The sequence below is a fragment of the Brachionichthys hirsutus genome, chromosome 17, assembly GCF_040956055.1.
Source record: "Brachionichthys hirsutus isolate HB-005 chromosome 17, CSIRO-AGI_Bhir_v1, whole genome shotgun sequence".
Classification (NCBI taxonomy): domain Eukaryota; kingdom Metazoa; phylum Chordata; class Actinopteri; order Lophiiformes; family Brachionichthyidae; genus Brachionichthys; species Brachionichthys hirsutus.
Window position 1 is genome coordinate 6,005,812 of NC_090913.1, and position 18,894 is coordinate 6,024,705.

General features: G+C 44.0%; 1 protein-coding gene across 1 annotated transcript in view; it reads right to left on the bottom strand.

Annotated features, from left to right (window-relative positions):
* Positions 1-149: 149 nt before the first annotated feature.
* atf7ip (activating transcription factor 7 interacting protein) overlaps positions 150-18,894 on the bottom strand; it is a 29,158-nt gene continuing 10,413 nt past the window's right edge. The window contains exons 2-14 of the mRNA XM_068751114.1: positions 14,747-15,268; positions 13,060-13,465; positions 12,021-12,202; positions 11,764-11,901; positions 11,483-11,554; positions 11,290-11,390; positions 9,606-9,671; positions 7,751-7,764; positions 3,097-3,744; positions 2,763-2,864; positions 2,379-2,444; positions 2,013-2,095; positions 150-1,062 (exon numbers count right to left, since the gene is read on the bottom strand). Of these exons, the coding sequence (XP_068607215.1) occupies positions 604-1,062; positions 2,013-2,095; positions 2,379-2,444; positions 2,763-2,864; positions 3,097-3,744; positions 7,751-7,764; positions 9,606-9,671; positions 11,290-11,390; positions 11,483-11,554; positions 11,764-11,901; positions 12,021-12,202; positions 13,060-13,465; positions 14,747-15,262 (2,853 nt within the window). The 5' untranslated portion in view covers positions 15,263-15,268 and the 3' untranslated portion in view covers positions 150-603. The remainder of the gene's footprint in view (positions 1,063-2,012; positions 2,096-2,378; positions 2,445-2,762; positions 2,865-3,096; positions 3,745-7,750; positions 7,765-9,605; positions 9,672-11,289; positions 11,391-11,482; positions 11,555-11,763; positions 11,902-12,020; positions 12,203-13,059; positions 13,466-14,746; positions 15,269-18,894) is intronic.

Sequence of the window (18,894 nt, forward strand, 5' to 3'; positions counted from 1 at the left end):
GTGATGCACCTTATTGCAAATATTCCACTCTCTGTGGGGCACGGTTGAATAAAGTGTGTTACCTGGTGAATCTCCACCAAACTTAAATAATTAAAATCTTAAAAAAGATGAAAAACAGATTACCAAGACGAGACTTTTATAAAACCTTTTATTGTGTTTGTCAAAGTCTGGTTGCCAGACAAACTATACAAAAGTTGTCATTCAATTCATAACACACGTAACATTTCTGTGCAATGCAGAGTTTATATTGATGATCCCGTCATGTATCCACAAGTAAAGCCCGAACGGCAGGTCAAAGATAAAGGAGCCGAGAACAGAAAAGTCTGACTTAGTATCGCAAAGTAATTCAATTAGCACAGCAGTTGAAGCCACCAACAATACATTACGAACACTAACCAGACGAAGCTCATCATGTGCTGCATCATTTCTCCAATTCAGCCAGAACTCCAGCTGAAGTATCGAGCGATATTTACAGATACTCTTTAGAACAAATATCTGAATTCCTGACCAAAAAAAAAAAAAAAAACAAAAGAAAAAGTAACAACAATGGAACTAATGAACTTTCAAATGTAAAAACAAGAAACGTTTACATTCCTTAACCGTTCAGCTAGAGTTAGAATTCATTACGCTCGTGCACTGCGGCTCACAGAAGGAGCCAAACCGGCCGTAGATGTCTTTGGCTCGAACTGCAAAGTAGTAAGTGGAGCCGGACTGGAATTGGGTCAGCGTACAGGCCATAGGCAACGGAAGGGCCTTCACCTCGCCGATCTTCTTCCAGTGCTGCTGTGCGGCGTTACCGCTAGCGCTGTCTTGATGGAAGGCATAGAGGTGGTAGCTGTCTACAGGCGCACAGGTCCGATCCGTTTCTGACACACACCAGGACAACACTATTCCAGTCTGACTTGGTACAAGCTTTAGCTGAGGCTGCTGAGGAGCCGAGGTCCGCTCGGCCTCCGGTGATAAGCGTGGAGCACTGGGCGAAGCTGGAAGCGGAGGCAACGCCAGGCTGGGGCCTCGAGTCGGCGTGCTAGCGGTCGCGGCGCGGGATTTCAACGGAGAGTCCTGTAAAAAAATAAGCAAAGAAATTCAGTCATAATTTGTTCCTGAAGAACAGGTAGGTTTGAACGCACCCAAACGGCAGAGCTTTCAAACCTCGACCAAACCCACTAACACCTGAAAATCAGCTGAGCAGTAAAAAAAAAAAAAATGGCAGTAAACAGTAGCCTACCAAGAAAGTCATTGGTCACTATCTTCCTCCTCCTGTGCACTGAAACCACTGAAGTCATCTCCTTCGGTGTCCGAGTTGAACAGCCTCAGTGTTGCTTCTTCCGCCGTTGGATCGTCTTCGTCGTCGCTCTCCTCACTTCGATCCGGAGGCAAATTCCCGGCTATCTTTGCGTCAGTGAATTTGCGGATGTTTGAAACGGTTTCCTCTTGGTCGGGAGGGAGCTGCTGACACCGACTCGTCTGTACCCTGATGGACGGGCCCTTACGTCTCATAAATCTCAGACACCACGACGCTCCACCTCTAAAATCCTCATACTTCATTGCGGCGGCAATTGCTTTGGCTTTCGTTTGGACCTGCACCCTTGAAACACTTCGGCCTTCTGCTCTCTCTGTGTGGAACCAGTCTTCGAGCTCATTTTCAAGTTCGGGCCATCTGCTTTTTTTCCCTCTGAAAGCTTTTGTCGTCTTTTTGCACCGAGTTAGTTTCTCACTCTGCTGTTTCCAACGTCTTATCATGGACTCATTAACGCCAAGCTCCCGTGCAGCAGCTCTATTTCCTTTTCGGACTCCCAGATCGATGGCCTTCAACTTGACGGCTGCATCGTACGCATTTCTCCGTGTCTTTGCCATGATGAGGGTGACAAAATGATGGGAAGCTCGATTTACGTCACATTATGTGACGTGCTCAGTTATATGTAAATTTGCCGCGTCATTGCATAAGCCGCGAGGTTCAAAGCGTGGGAAAAAAGTAGTAAATTATTCAAAATGCAGTTCTAAATACTAACCAGTGGGGGGCGGTGGTGGACTGTCAATTGCGGATTGCTAGTGGGATTCGGGTGACTTTGTGGCGATGACCTTGGTCCGACACCTAAAGAGAGAGCGCATTATTAAAAAAGTCTAATACAGTTTACCGGTATAGAAAATGATAAATGTATAATTTACAAATAAGACAATATTTACACATTTTATTTCTGGAATTACATTTCTTTCAATTTGAATTTAAATTTGAACAAATTATAAATAGTTTTTGTTTTTGCATTACGTTATCTAATAGCGAGGATGAAGTAAAATGGTTTGTCAGAGTATCATTTGGACATTTCATGCAGAAAATCACACTTTCATTCAGACAATGTGAAATGCATTGGCCTTACTGATAACTGGATGAGGACGCTGGATTGGTGAGGGAGCAGCAACAACGGCACTCTTCACTCCCGTCACTGTGAAAGCACATTTTACCCTATTTTTCAAGACCCACAGAATATTATGTACGGTACTCTCACTATGCAAACGCCAAATGAAAGACTAAAGTCTCTTCTTTCCAAGTGTTTTTCGTTCTGGAGTTTTTGTCCGTTGACGAGAGGCAGAATTCAATTTGAAACCTAATTGACGTTTTTAGATGTCAATTAGGTTTCAATGAGTTAATAATGAAGTACGTGTTGAGGCATGAAAAACAAATCATAACATTTTCTTTTTCTCAATTAAATCTCTGGTAAAAAAAGAAAAAAAAAAAAAAGGAAAGTGCATCACATTCTTACCTTGTACGTCGTCATCGTCTTCGGTGAGATCGATGACGGAGCCTTTGGGTCGTGCTGCTGAAGTAGCCGCTTTGGAAGGAGTTGATCCTGTAGCTTGGTTTTCTGAGGAGGAAAAGAAAGCCAAACACTTCACTACACTTTGTCCAATACGAAGACAGTGGACAAGGTAAATGGACAGACACAAAGTTGGAACAGAAAGACATGTTGAATACCTCCAAACACAAAAGGCTGGACGGCAAATGATAAAATGGACCCGCTAATGTTTTGTGTCGGCCTAACTAAATTGTTCTTACACATTCTTAAAGCAACAGGCGTTGCTCCAAGCTCCTCCTACCTGTCTTAGATGTCAGCGATGTCCCTTGAGGTGGTCCTGGAGCTGTGGATCCCGTTGCAGCGGGACCAGAGGTCGCAAGTGAAGAGGTTGAAGACATCGCTCCTGCTAGAGAGACAGACTGAAGTGTCCTGGCTGTCGTCATGGAAACCCCTGCATTGGGTGTCGTTACGCCCCCTGCCCCGCCCTGGAAGACAGCACGGGCGAGAGACATCTGGCCAGTAGATGCCTGGAGCGTCGAGACAGTGGCAGCAGCGGGGGCAGACACCGTTGCCGTTGAGATTGCTGAAGCAGGCTTCAGTATGAAAGTGGTGGTAGTGGATGTGGTTTTGGCCTTGCTGAGCGAACTGGCTGCAGACAAGGAGGAAACCGGGATGTTGACCAGTGTGCCAGCCTGGCCGTTAGCCATCGATAAAGGCAGCTGGATGAGCAGCGGCTGGCCCGCAGTCATCATGCTGCTCCCAGGAGCCGTCTTCAGCAGCAGGGTGCCCGTCGAACTCTGCGTCGTGATGCCAGCGGCCAAAGTGGAGGCGCCGTTAGAAGTGGTGGTGATCAGTTGGAGGATGGGAGCTTGCGTAACCATGGAAGTGGAGGTGGTTGGTAGGACCGGAGGTGCAGTGGCACCTGGTAGAGTCGGTAGAGCTGGAGGAACTAAATGGGCTGGAAAACAAGAAGAACACGTCTCACTTAACTCATTCAGTGCCAGACATCCCCCCTCATTTAGACCAAAGACCTACAGAACAAACCCACCAAATGAGAGATTAAAGTCTCTTATCGCATGAGGGGGGGAAATGTGTTCCTACCTTCATAGATTCTAGAATTATTGGCAGTTTCCACCAAAAATCACCAGTCCTCAACAAAAACCTGAAATCACGCTTTTTGTGCAGAGAAATATTTCAAGCAGATCACTAATATTTTTTTGCTTTGGTGACAGTAAACGGTTGTTGACTTGTAGAAAACAATAAAAACCACAGACAAAGAGCTTTTGATGTTGTAATAACGCATTTATTTACAAACTATACGTCAAATTGTACATCATCAACAATTACAGATATAGTGGCTCAGGTGTGTGTGTGTGTGTGTCCCACCCCACCCCACCCTACACAGAATAGTCCACCTTCGTGTGGTAAGCAGTGAAACATTCTCCTGCATGTAATGGAATACAACAGGACGTGCACCACATTCTGGTTTCACTGCGCAGACCCCTCCGTTTACAGACCTTGCACCTCCTCGTCGGTCGCTCCTTCCTGCCGGTGGGCTTCAGACTTTCCAGCACGTGTTTGCTCATCTGCCCATCCAGCCTGTCCACTGGGTCCTTACTGCGTAGAGGCCCGGGAATAGGTCGGTCCCCACATCCATGAGCCCCCACACCTGTAACCCCCTGCTCCTCCTCCATATATTGCACTGCAGTCCAGGATGTTACAACACTGTGCACGAACTCCAGGAGGTTTTTACATTTTCCTGGGTTCCTGGCCTTGAAAATAACATACGCATTGAACATGCATATTTGAAATATGTACGCAACTAATTTTTTGGACCAGTTCAACGACCTACGAACAAACGGGTAGTATCTGATATTTTGGTCCAACCTGTCCACCCCGTTCATGAACAAATTGTAGGCCACAACACACTCTGGTTTCAGTTGTGGGTCCTTATTTGCGCGCCCCCTCTGAATCTCATTTTGGTGACAGGTTGTCGCCATCTTGACCAACCATTTGTCCTGCCATGCTACCACCATCACCTTGCCGTTGTTCCGCGCAATTTTACCGCCCGTTCCCAGGTCAGTCTCTTTTACGTCTGCGATCGTCTTCGGTTCCCCCCGATTCTTCCCCAGCGTGCCACAGACATGCGTTCGGGCTGCCAGTAATCGCTCGCAGAGCGACACCGAATTATAAGAATTGTTCATATACAGTATGTAGCCATTGCCTACGAGACGATCCAATAGCGAGAAGACGAGATCCGGTAGAGGGTTACTTGTTCTGACATAAGGCTGCATGTTGAAGCAGTACCCTGTGACAGAGTCACACACAATGTGGGATTTTATCCCGCACTCCACGGGCTTCTGTGGATTGTAAGCTCTGAAAGAAAGTCTCCCCCGCCACTGCATCATCCCCTCATCGATGCAGATATTTTGCCCTGGCTGATACAAATCTCTGAATTTCTGGACAACATAATCCAACACTGGGCGAACTTTACACATACAGTCGCTCCCATCAAGTTGTGAATTGTCATTGTAGTGAAGGAACCTCCATATGATCTGGAATCTGTTCATTGGCATGGTTTCATTAAAGTAGGGCGTCGCACCGACCTCATCCACGCTCCAGTACAAGAATAAAGTTGGTTTTTTGATATAACCAGTCAGAAAAGTCATTCCAAAAAAGGTTTTCAGCTCTCCTACCGACACTGGTTTCCAGAAATGACGTCTGCTATGCGGCAGACTGTAAGGGTGTGCATCAAAATATTGTTCGGCATAAAGGTTGGTCTGATCAGCAATGATTTGGAGCAGCTCGTCGGTCAGGAAGAGCTCGAGGAAGTCGGCCGGCAGGTCAGAATCCAGCTCCGCAGCAGCTTTCTGGGGTCCAGGGGTTGCAGTGAAGGGGATGCGGTTTGGCTGCCAGTCGGCTTTATTCCAGCCAGAATCTTCACGACCAGTGCCGTGTGCACAATCTGTAAATTTAAGATTGATCGGTGAATTGGAAATTCCTTCACATCACTATGGTATTTCATGTCACAGAATTATCAGTGAGTGGGACAAAATGGTGTTCATGTGACATGGACTAAGGGGGGGGGGGGGGGGGGGGGGGGCGTGTGCGTCTTGGCGACTAGCTTTAAGTTTAGCGATGAATGCTAGCCGCCGAGCAGTGTGTCTCCATGCCAACGTTCCCCTGGATGGCTCCTATAAAAAAGGGTTCGGCGTAGGGCTGCTCGATATATAAAAAAAATATCGTCATTGCAAGTTCTTTGCAAGTCATGCCGGAAAACAGTAGCGACGTCGAGAGGAAACACGACAAATCTCCACAGCCACCTTCAACACAACCACAAGGAACCTTGTGCTGGATATTTACAACCTAAAAATCCACAGCCTACACCGGTCAAGTCAGGCAAACGAGAATTAATGAAAGTTTTTTCCAAGTGTGTCCCAGCTCCAACATCTACTCCGGCATCATCGCATGCGGTGGATGCAGAACTCAACAGCGACCTCATGTCTCCCACCATTGACACTGAAGATGGCCCTCTAGCTTGGTGGCAAGCACTAATTTTCAATATCGTGCAGCCCTAGTCCAGCGGCTTCAACCTACAGTTCGGTTCATCAGTGTAAAAAGTATACGTTTGATTTTGCCCTCGTTTCTTTTGAAAAATGAAACGGCTAAAAACTTTCATTCATTCAAAAGTTCTTACCTTCATGAATATCTTCCGCATCCGGGGACAATGCGCGGCTGCTTGCGGGTGACCCCGACGGCAACCACTCGTCTGACGAATCCGGGTCAGGCTCACTATATCCATCCGAATCCGAACCGTCAGTTGACCTGTGAGTCGTGGCGTGTGGTGACACGTGCCACGACCTCGGCCGACACTCACCGCCCGGTCTGGGTCGATCACTTCGCATCGGTAGCGCTCGACTCCACAGCTCCATGACTTCACCACGATCATAATCATCTTTGTCAATGGCTGAAACAGTTGTGCTCTCTTTAGTATGACTCATGCTCCTAACAAGTAAGTTGCCTGTACCTGCCTGTAACAGATTGCATGTACTTCACCATTTTTCCTCATTTATATATTCTTCTGTCCTTTATATAGTAATAGACTGTGATTATCCACCCATGAAATGCAGTGCTGCTACCCATGGGGGTGTAGGTCCTCATTACAGTACAGGAAGAAGCAGAGGTGGACTCGCCTCTACACTGGTAGACCGGGTTGACTGTTCCCTTTTCAAGAAGGGGGACCAGAAGGTGTGCTCCAGGGAGATCCCGCTCCTCAGCCTCCCGGGGAAAGTCTATTCCAGGGTGCTGGAGAGAAGGTTGAGACCAATAGTCAAACCTCGGATGCAGGAGAAAGAATGTGGCTTTCGTCCGGGTCGTGGGAAAACTGGCCCAACTCTACACCCTCCTTTGGGTGCTCAAGGGTTTGTGGGAGTACTCCCAACCAGTCCACATGTGTTTTGTGGATTTGGAGAAGGCGTGCTTCGGGAGTACGGAGCCCGGGGCCCTTTGCTGAGGGCTGTCCGGTCCCTGTAGAATCAAAGTCAGAGCTTGGTTTGTATTCCTGCCAGTAAGTCAAACCCGTTCCAGGTGCATGTTGGACTCTGGCAGGGCTGCCCTTTATCACCGGTTCTGTTCATAATCTTTATGGACAGAATTTCTAGGCGGAATCAGGGGCAGGAGGGAGTCTCTGCTTTGTGCACGATGTCGTCCTGTTGCCTTCTTCAAGCCTGGACCTACAGCGTGTACTGGGGGGTGGTGGGCAGCAGAGTGTGAAGCGAGTGAGATGAGGATCAGCACCTCCAAATATGAGGCCATGGTTCTCGACCGGAAAAAGGTTGTTTGCCCTGTCCGGGTCGGTGGGGAGTCTTTGCCTAAAGTGGAGAATCAAGTTCACGAGTGAGGGAAGGATGGAGCATGAGATTGACAGACGGATCGGGCTAAAGAAGGAACTGAACCGAAAGGCAAAGCTCTCGATTTACCAGTCAATCTACGATCCTGCTCTGACCTATGAGCGAAAGGATAAGATCCCAGTTACAAGCGGTCGAAACGAGTTTCCTCTGCAGGGTGGCTGGGTGCACCCTTAGAGACAGCGGGAGGAGCTCAGTCACCAGGACGGAACTCAGAGTGGAGCTGCTGCTCCTCCACATCAAGAGCAGTCAGTTGAGGTGGCTGGACAGTGGCCAAGGACAATAATCTCATCCTGAACATGGAAAAGACAAGAGATTGTTGTTGAGAGGTCTTTGGCCGGACCCCCGCTGAACATCGAAGGTGCTGTTGTGGATAGGGTGAGCAGCACAAAGTTCCTGGGGGTGCATATTTCGGATGACTTCTCCTGGACTAATAATAACACTTTGAAATGCAAAATGATTGGTGCGCTTCTGCCTCCCTGACGGACAGCTTCCACATCCGCCGAGCCACCAGTGTTGCCAACGACCACCACCCTCTGGGCATGGGCAGATAGATTTGCACTGATCTTTGCTTCTTAAGAGTTCTTTAATTGTTTTTGCACATCACTGTTAATTCTCAGAGAGAGAGAGAAAACTGTTTTTCGTTTTTGCCTTTATGCTCAAATGTAATGGAACATTTGATAAAGGACTCTTGAATCTCTTGGTGCATCAGACTCTACCAAGTACCATCACAGACTGTCCAGGAAGATCTCCGATGTGCCGGTTCAGGTTTGGTTTTCATCCGTAGACTCACCAGGAAACAACTAATATTCATTGTTGAGTTGAACATGAATATTTTTTTCATTCGGTTTGGATTTGTTCGGGCAGTGTAATAATCTTCTGGTGAAATAGGTTAAATATATTATATATTTTTTAAATTGCATGGGTAGCTCGCTGTTATTATTTTTTTTGCTGGACCTATAAGGTGATTCTAAACTCCATGTGATTAATTCCCACTGATACATTACCAAACATTTAAAAACACAAACAAACACACAGCACCTAGAAACTGCTGTTTTCTGTCTAGAATTTTAAAATAAGAGTAAACATTGCTGAAGATCAGACAGATCTTGCATGCTCGAGAGCATTTTGAGGAAGTTGACAATATGTGTACTACAACTGTAGCCACATAAATTAACCTTCTCCACTTCACCCTGTCCTTTGAATCGTCCTCCCCAACACCAGCCGCTCTCATGTCCTCCCTCACCACGTCCATGTATCTTCTCCTGGGTCCACCTCTAGCCCTGTTCCCTGGCAGTTCCATCCTCAGCATCCTTCTACCGATATAGTCCCTGTCTCTCCTCTGGACATGTCCAAACCATCAAAGTCTGTCCTCTCTGACCTTGTCTCCAAAACGTCTAACCTTCACTGTCCCTCTTATTGTCTCATTTCTAATCCTATCCAACCTGGTCACTCCCAAGGAAAACCTCAGCATCTTCATCTTCACCATTTCTAGCTCCGCCTCCTGTCTTTCCCTCAGAGCCACTGTCTCCGAGCCGTCCATCATGGCTGGCCTCACCACTGTCTCGTAGACCTTTCCTCTCATCCTCGCTGACGCTCTATCACAGTAGTAAAGTGACAATATGTGTAATTTACAAATATTACCTTCATAGTAATGAAGGGTCATATGCTGTAATTTGGCTACACAAGCAATACTTTTGATTTACATGCATAAAGTCCCATATTTTGGTCTTTAAAAAGCATTTCTTTGAACTGTAATTTGGAGTTACAGCATCCAGAAAACTACAATATGCATATTCCATATGAAAAGAAAGAGGACCAAGTGTTAAAACCCACAAAGTACTTGGGATAGGAGACTGCAATGGTGCCTATGGATATTTCATTGAAAGGAAAATCCTGCTACTCACCAACTGTGCTGGAAGAAGAAACTGCTGGAGTCTGCTTTATCTCCATGGAAGTCCGGACAGGCCTGTTTGGACAAATTGCTAATGCTTAGAGCTGTTCAAACTCGTTTTTTTCCCACAACAGTAAGACAAACAAACGTTTTATGTACTAACATGTATTTTTATTCAATTTCATACAGTCATACTCAAACAAACTGTGGCAAAAATATACCACATAATTGAAGTACATGGAGTTTTCATTATAGCATTATGAAGTATGTGAGTACAGTTTGGTTTCAAGCATCGTGACATTCCCAGAATTCCCTATGTACACATCACCTTGGATTTGTATATTTGTATGCTAGTCAGAAAGTAATTACCGGTAATTTCCACCAACACTGACTGAGAATTGAGGTGCAATGACAGTAATATTTAGAAAAAGGTTTTTCTTAATGACAATTGTCCCAGTATGCAACATAAAACCGTCAAAATGACGCAGCGATCCTTTCAGTATACGCTCGGAAAAATTCAGGTCTTCTCTTCACTCGCAGTATTTCATTGATAGCGTCGCGAATATCTCTCCAGCTGTCACAAGACAGTCCAGGGAAGCGATGTTCAATATGCATTCTCATTGTCCGTCTCACGTTTGTGGGGAGTGCCTCCTTGCCCAATAGTCCAACATAATTGACCTTTGCAACCCACTCACAGTAGACTTCATACGGGACCAAGTAGCGGAATACGTAAGATGCGTAGCGGTCAGGTCTGGCAATCCCTGAACTTCTCTTGCTGTTGTGGTACAACACTTTCTCCAAGTGGGAGGTTATTGTGCGAAGTTTAATGTCTGCTCTGCATTTTCCTTCACTAAATTCTGACAGTTTTTTTGCCATTGCAATATTTCGCAACATATCTTTGTCCTCTTCCTCCTCCATTTCCTCTTCTTCCATCTCCTCGTTGACAGACAGTACAGGAGTCTTACCAACAGAGGGCACAATTCTTTGTCTGGGCACCTCAGCCTGCAGCGCTACTGTCTGTCGACGCAGCACGCTGTTGGAAGGAGAAGTGCAGTTTTTACTACACTGCACTGCCTCAGGAAACGCTCAGGCTTCACATTGTAGAACGTCACAAGACTCAGGACCTGTACCCAGACAGGGGTACCTTTCAGTTGCAAAATTGGCACTTGTGTTTGTTTACTCCACACCAGTCTAAAGAAATATTTTGAGTGGTGTTAAGAGATTAAGAAAGCCGATCCTGGCAAACCAAACCAGGGACATGGTTTCCAAAAAGGTATGGATATGGAAGAGGATTGGAGGAGGATTCTTCTGGACATTCTGTCCATTAGTTTTAAATTAAATCGTTCTTAATTACAGCTACCTGGGACAATGTCAACTATTCACGATGTAAACGCTTCATATGTAGTACTGGCTTCAGTCCGGTATTGTCACGTTCGTACAAAGGCCAAATTATAGTCACACAAAATACCAAACTGCACACTGCAATCATTCTAAAATACATTTATGATGTGAATTTAGATAAATGAAAATATTTTGTGAAGAAATTGTCAGGCAAACGTGAGCTTGCATTGAAGTGATGGCAATCCATTTCATACAACCCTGATGAGCTCATTGACAAATCAAGTTGTTAATAAATATAGCATGACTACAAAGATGTAGATTTAAAAATTGTTTCAGGTGTGGAGACACTGACCGTTGGAACTGAGGGTTTGAAATTGCTGCAGTCTTGGCAGCAGTAGCGGCGGCGTTAGCAGTGGCGGTAGCGGCAGCGGCAGCAGCAGCAACAACAAGCGCCTGTTGGAACCAGACGTGCATTTTCAAACAAAAGAATCTTGCATTCCCGTTACAAAGACTCAACATGCAATAACAGGAAAATGCATTTGTACCTCCCGTTTTCTTTTATTCTCCGACGACTGATTGGCTTCCCCAAACGTTTTGGCCAGTCGAGATATCTTGGCCTACGTGAATCATTGAGAGAGAAAAGGGGGTGTACTTCAGACGCGCAACTTGATAACTGTGGGTACTGAATTTTAGCAGGTACCTTCCTAGACGGCATTAAATACCAAGATAATCCGCACCTTACAACGCTGCATTTGTTCTGACTATTAACAAACTAAAAACGTAATGGAAACAATAAAGCACAATCACCATGTTAACATCTACTTACTTGGAGCGTGTTAATGGCGGTTTGGTGTTTAGTGGCACAGTCGATCTCTGCTACTCTGTCCTTCAGCTCTTTGAAATGTCTGTCAAAAATTGTCATCTGCAAGGCCTTCAACCGTTCGTCTACTAGCTGTTGCACAATCTGAGGGGGAAAAAATGGCACACAAAAAAAAGCTACATTTTATATTCGGTGACATTATAGCAGAGTTTAATTGATTTAGCCATCACAAAACATGACAGCAATATAGTTGCGTAAAAAACCTTTTCAAGTTTGTGATGACTGCCAGCTTTTGCAGTGATCTTCAGCTCGAGCTGTGCCTCCAACTCCTCGCGATCCACCTTGGGCCTCTTCCCATCTCTTTGTATGATTTGCTCATCTTCATCATAACCCTCTGATAATGTCCGCTTCAGTCCTGGGGTGGAGCCTTTTCCCTCTTGCAACACTTGGAAAACAACAAAAACAGAGAGTTAGTACCCGATGAGTGTCAGTCATTGACCTACATTCTTTGTGCATGTTATGCTTTTTGGAACTGTGTTTTTGATCTATTCGTTACTCTCAATTGAAGCAGGACATATTTACGGGTTAGACTCAGATACAGGTAGCATAACTAAAGGCCACCCAAACCCAAGTATATTCAAAGCGGAAGCAATTGCCAATCTAGTTAAATTTTCATTTCACACAACATAACAGCATTGTTATTATCCTTACCCTTTAAAAATAATATTATCAGATAAGAGCTTGATTTGTACAGCTTAAGTTTAAATTTATTTCTCTTTTCTTTTTTTACACGTCACCATCAATTAACAATTAACATGTTACGGTCTGATTCTAGGCAACAGGCTGTGTAATGAATGGTACGTGACACGTGTCATTTATCATAAATATAAATCACATACACGTGATTTGTGTAGGATGCAGTGGTGTTGACGCTCGGCCCATACGGTGAATCGTTTTCTTTTCCCGGCCAGTAATGATTTCTCCCAATATTTTTAATTGCTCTCTCACAGGTTACAATATTAAATTGTTTAAATACTGATTTAAATCATATCCTACAAACACGTACAACAGCTTACACGCTACTGAGCAAACTTTTACTAACTCCAAGAGCTGCAATTTCCGTTTATTGTTTCCATTCTAAACCATTTAGAAGCCAGCACATCAGGTTTGGCATGTAAACTCTTGCAATACTCAATATCCCAGACATTAGTCTTCTGGTTTATCTCCTTTAAGTTTGTGCCGATTGTTGTTGATATTGAATAATTATCTTAGCAGTACCCAGTAGAATGTCCACGCTCATACCTGTATCAGCTGGCGGAGTGGATGATGGCCGACGTTGCTTTGCAGTGCGATTGTCTTCTTTTTTTCCTGTGTGGGTCTCTGCTTTTATCGAGTCAGCGTCCGTCTTCGCTTCATTTATTGACCCTTTCTTTACATTCTCTTTTCCACTCTTCTCCTCCTTACTGACTTGCTTTTCTTGTTTTGTGTCCACACCAGAGGACACTGGATGAGACAGGGGAGGGCAAGAAAGAGAGGAGGTGGTAGATTTTGGTGAAGAAGGCTTTTCATCTGTCATCTTGGATGTGGAGGCCTCGGAGTTCTCGGCTTTTATAGTGTTATTTTCCGTGTCCACTGGTTCTTTGAAGTCTGACGCCGGAGCTGGTACAGACGAATCCGTAGCTGGGTCCTTAGATGTAGTCTGTTGAGCCTGCATGAGGGCATATTTGACCATTATTTATTTTTATTTTTTCTGGCTTACAATCAAAATTTAAACAATAAGACTCACTATTGGAAAATTAAGAATAAATCCATGTACCGGTAACTGATGCTACTAGAGCTGTCCGGTTGTGGGAATTAGCACTCGGTTATGGTTTCGGGTCGGTTAATTCTTAAACAGGTGAGTCAGTTTCAGTTTTATTGAATAATATATTTGTAAGTGACTCACAAACTGAGAAACCTTTAACATAACAAACTGTTACATAACACATTTTATCGCAGGTTACGCCCGAGAAAGGTAAGTTGTTCAGGAAAGAATGGGTCAATAAAATGTTATAATGTTGTTCATTTACCTGCAGTTTGCATGTTTTAAATACGTAAATGCGTAGCTACAGCCAGGCCTCGGAATAATGGTTTGATATCGCATAGCGAAATGCTACACCAAGAAGCTATTTCCGTATTTGAATGGCATTTCTGTAATAAATACTAAACAGCATTTTTAAACATGTTGTTTTGGCGCAGAAATGTGCTAAATGTATGGACCCAATACACGTTAATGGCAATGATGGAATATCAAAATACACAACCAGGCCAATTTTGCCACAAGATTGTTAATAGTTTAACTTTTATTACAATGTTACAATGTTTCTGAAGGACAAAGACGAGAATAAACATGAATATTTCTAAAGATACTGTTTGTCTGTCGGAAAAAAAGTCTCATCTCAGCATATCCACTACAATCAACTTCTATTATTATTTGTTTAATTAGTTGACTCAAATGATATCACAAACACATTTTTATATAATTGTTCAGTTATTGTTGCTGCGCACTTTGAGGTGACTTCTCCGGCGCCCGAGCCAAACCGGATTTAAGATTGCTATCCGTCGCCCAGATTTTTTCAGCTGTATTGCTTCAATCTTGCGCGCCGATTCGATGTGACGTGTTAGATTACTTGTGTTGCCATACCGTGCTGCAAATAGTTTTTGTCCTGGGCATAATTTGCATAGTTCTTATTGGGATTTTTGAAGTATAGCCATACTGGGCTACTTTGCCAAACGTCCTGACCCGGCATGAGGCATGAGCACGTAGTTATTGTTGACAACGGAAACCGAGCGTACGGTCATTTGTGCGCATGTTCTGTTGTGACTTTTGGTTTTTTTAAGACAACCGGGACAGAGTTGGTTTTTCGGTCAACCGGACAGCTCTAGATGCTTACATTATAAAAAGTGTAAATCCATAACAAAAGCCTTAATATGATTTCAACGCATTTACCTCTTTGTTTTCCATCCCCGGGTCCACTTCCATGTCTGTTTTCTGGTTTCCCTTGGATTCTGTTGATACTCGTGCAACATTTTGGCAAGGTGAGCAACCTCCCTTTCCCTCCTCTTCCTCCACCTCTTGCATCTTTTTCAGTTCAAAGTTTAGCGAGTGGAATGGTGAAGTGGGAGAATTTTGTTCCTTTGCTTTTGGGCTTTGTGAAGAGGTGGAGGATGGGGACAAATTTAAGGAAAGGAATGGAGCAGGGGAACTTAGAGATGTAGGAGATGCAGGGGATGGAGCACCGGAGGAATTAGAGTCTGAGATATTGTTCTGCTCCTTGTCCACAACTTTTGGTCCGTCCGCTTTATGCGTACCATTCATCAGAGGTGATGGAGATGTGTCGGATAAACCTGGAGCAGCTGTCAACAAAGTACTATGTAGACTATCCAACTGCTGTCGATCACTGATCTTCATGGTTTTCCTAGCACGGAATATTTTCTTCTTCTCCTCCGTCACAGCAACTTCCATTGCTGCCTGGGAAAAGAAAAGAACAATCAGACGGCATGTCAAGGATCGAGGAAAGGACCACAGTGATAACTGTACATTTGTAGTCGCTTTCATTCATGAACCTGTTCTTGGCCATGATCCCAGCACATCCTGGTAAAAAAAATAACTGCAGTTTCAGATATACCACTAGGGGTCATTGTGGAGCCCCATGACTTGCTTCTTTGTTCTTTTCTAGAAAATTCTTCAGTTATTAAATGCCAAAAATGTCTCTCTCCTTTTCCTAGTTCTCCTGTTTGCTTCAAATCTGGCTCCATCTTGAAACCATAATAGACAGATCCTTACTGCCTGCTGTATTTGTCCTGAAGAGGAAGCGCTCAGCAAGTCAGTCTTTTTAAAGTCAGTGGGGGGAAAAACACCTTAACCTCCTCTGAAAAATCCCCCTTTCCATAACTTTGCAATAAACCTATGGAATTCATATTTACCCACAACCCTATCCAAAGGCAAGAATTGACACCGAAGTAACAGCAGCAACCCATCCCCCCACCTCCGGTCCCTCCTTGCTCCTATTGGTTCACTCCTTAGCAAATCAGAAAAGGTTTTGAGGCTGTGCTGGCAGTAGTTAAGAGGCTATGCAAAACACGAAGGAAATATCACATAATTCTGACTATCATTTTTCATATGAAATTATTTCATGATATTGCAGCTCAAACAAAAATATAAATTCATTAAAAACTTGTGCAATCATCGTTTTTGGCATGTTTTTCTCTGCTCCTGGGTGTAATGCAAAACTACCACCAGAAGAGAGCAGAAATTCACGACACGCTGTTAACAACTGCTACGCAGAGAATAGAGTATGGCAGCACCACAGACAAGCAGAGACATGCTAGCCATATGAAAGGCCAACGTGAAGCTCCTTTAAATAAAGGAAAACGAGATCAAATACCAGCTGTAGCAGAAGAAACAAGCAAACGCAAGGCACCGGCAGAAGAAGTCCTTCCACAGTTCAACGATGAATCACTGTCTTATTACGAAGAAAGAGAGCAGGGCAAAGCCCAATGGGCCCAGTCAGATGAACGACATGCTAACAAAAAACAAAAACAAAACAGAGGTCAAGAAATTAAAGATTCTAAAAAATGGAAAATGGCTTCCAGACATTACGAAGGTTGGTATTAAACTAAAGGAAACGGGGTTGTGGTTTTGGGGAAATTACCAAGCTTTCCTTGGTGAATGGCATTCGTGCAATCACATCGGTTAGTTGTTTAGCTCTCAACGTACTGACTGCATCTTTGAGGTCAGACTTGTCTTATCATACTCAATTTTATGGCAAAAAGCAGACATGATCAAATGGCAGATAGCGGAATCTGTTGAAATCAGTAGTAATTGTCTCAAGGTTAATCTGATAAAATCACGATGCGAACAGTCAGCATAAACCGTACAGAGCGGTGTAATTTGCAAGAAGGAACACTGGTGCGCGTCACATTCCAACGATATTTAGCGCTGCGCAGAGCAGAGCACAATACCCCCCCCCCCCCCCCCCCCCCCTTCATGCACTCGGATTCAGTGCCGAATCACAAAATGGCCGCCAGCTCTGCTGTTTTCTGCCAGACTGAGCCCTCCGGAGCTAGCGTAACAGGATTCTCTGGGTATCAGGTTTCAGTACCACCCCCCCCCGTTTAATAAGGGCTTCGCAACTCAGCGATGTAAAGAAAATGTAAAGTCATTCAGAATTGATTATGCAAAATAAAGTGTTAATCATTTCAAATGCTAAATTAATCAATTTTTTATCCATTCAACCGTCAACTCTGATAGACAATCCTTATTTTTTTCATGCTAGGGTTTAATTGTATTATACTTGATGAACAGACAGAAATCTGCGGTTCCGTGCGGACGATAGGCCATGTCCACACGTAAAGATGTTTTGCCTGAGTTTCCACTGTAGTGAAGATCAAACGGTTCAAAGGGCTCCATGATTCTCCTGCAACATTGTTTCCTTTACTTCCTGCTTCGATCATAAAGATGGATCTTCCTCTCATCCAGACCAGCGGGTCTCCATCTTCACATCTTAAATGGAACATCTGCTCCAGAAGGCAGGCTTTGTAGGTCATGAGGCAGTCCCAGCTTCTTTAGGGTTCATCAGTGTGTTCAGATATTTGGTGGATGTTTACTGGTTCCATGACAGTTTATAAAGTCACTGACTAGAAATTATTAAAACCCATTAAAGCCCACTGGATCATATTTGATACACTTTGCCTTGCAGGATTTTGAGACTTCAACACCATAAGTTTTGATATTTCTTTTTCTATTCAAGATAAATAAATTTACTCATTCTAAAGTTTGGCCTGGTGGTGGCGCTAGAGGACAGGTCGAAGTTTCATTATTATGGGGTTATTCATTTATTCACCAAATAAACAAAGTACCTGACACAAACACTTCCATATTTTTTCTAAAAATCATTTTCTGGAGTCAGGTTGATCCCAAGGATAAAATGTGTTTGTAATATTTCAGGATAACAGGAGGGTTAAGAGCAATTTGATTGAAAGAGACCTTTAAAATGCTTTAAACAAAAGGAGACTTTCAGAATTAAGGCACACAATCATTTGCTGATTGGACGAGCAGGGAATGGCTGAGAGGCTGGCAGGGCTACAAATAAGACCGGAGGAGGAACTCAGTTACGACTAGCCCATTTTGGTCATGACAAACGATGTTTTTTTAAAGGGCGTGTGACCTACGTGAATTTACTCAATATTAAAGAGACTGCTTAAATTGGAACAGCAGTTCAATCCCAAAACCAATCATTCTGGGTGCTGAGTCACCTTCATACATGCTATGAAAAGTGTTGTTCTTTCTGCCCTTAACTATCAAATAAATGTTATATTTCCAGGTAACAGTCACACATTCATGTTTAGTGCCTCCTTTGACATGCGACATGTCAAGATTTTGGAAGTGTAAGAAAATGATTATCAGTATCAACCCTAGCTAGCAGCGCATAAACGGGAAAAACACTGCACAGACTGTTGCCTAGCAACACACAACCCCCACTACAGCACGAACTAGTCAACAGTATGGAATTCTACAGCCAGCATGGACCAAACCATTCTGAGAAATGATGGGGGGGGGGGGGGGACTCTCCTTCCTCTGCACTCTACTACTGACCTGGCCTCTGGACTACAAATGACCTTATTTGGGATGCACCATACTGTCACATTTCAGGTCATTTATAGATACCACTAAATACCCTCTCAACCATCAATGATAATTTGTTATCTGTGATAACAATGAAAGCAATGAAAACAATAATATTGTTCAACATGTTGTCAAACAATAACCAGTTATACACAATTTAAAATTAAGCAGAACGTGTCAACTTTAACATGACATGGTAGTTCAACAAGCACTTTATTTTGTTGAGGACGAGCTAGCTACGCACAGCGAACGTTAAAATTACACTCCCACAGCATACTCATCTTAAAAGGTAGCTGCACCCACCCCCGCCCATCTCTGCCTCTCTTTCTCTCTCTAGCACACACCCACCCACACACACACACACACACACACTCTGGAACAGACTCTCCAAAGCAAACATGGCCTGAACCATTAAATGGCGGGAGGGGTGGGGGAGGGGCACTCAGAACAAAAGAGATAAAATAGTGTAA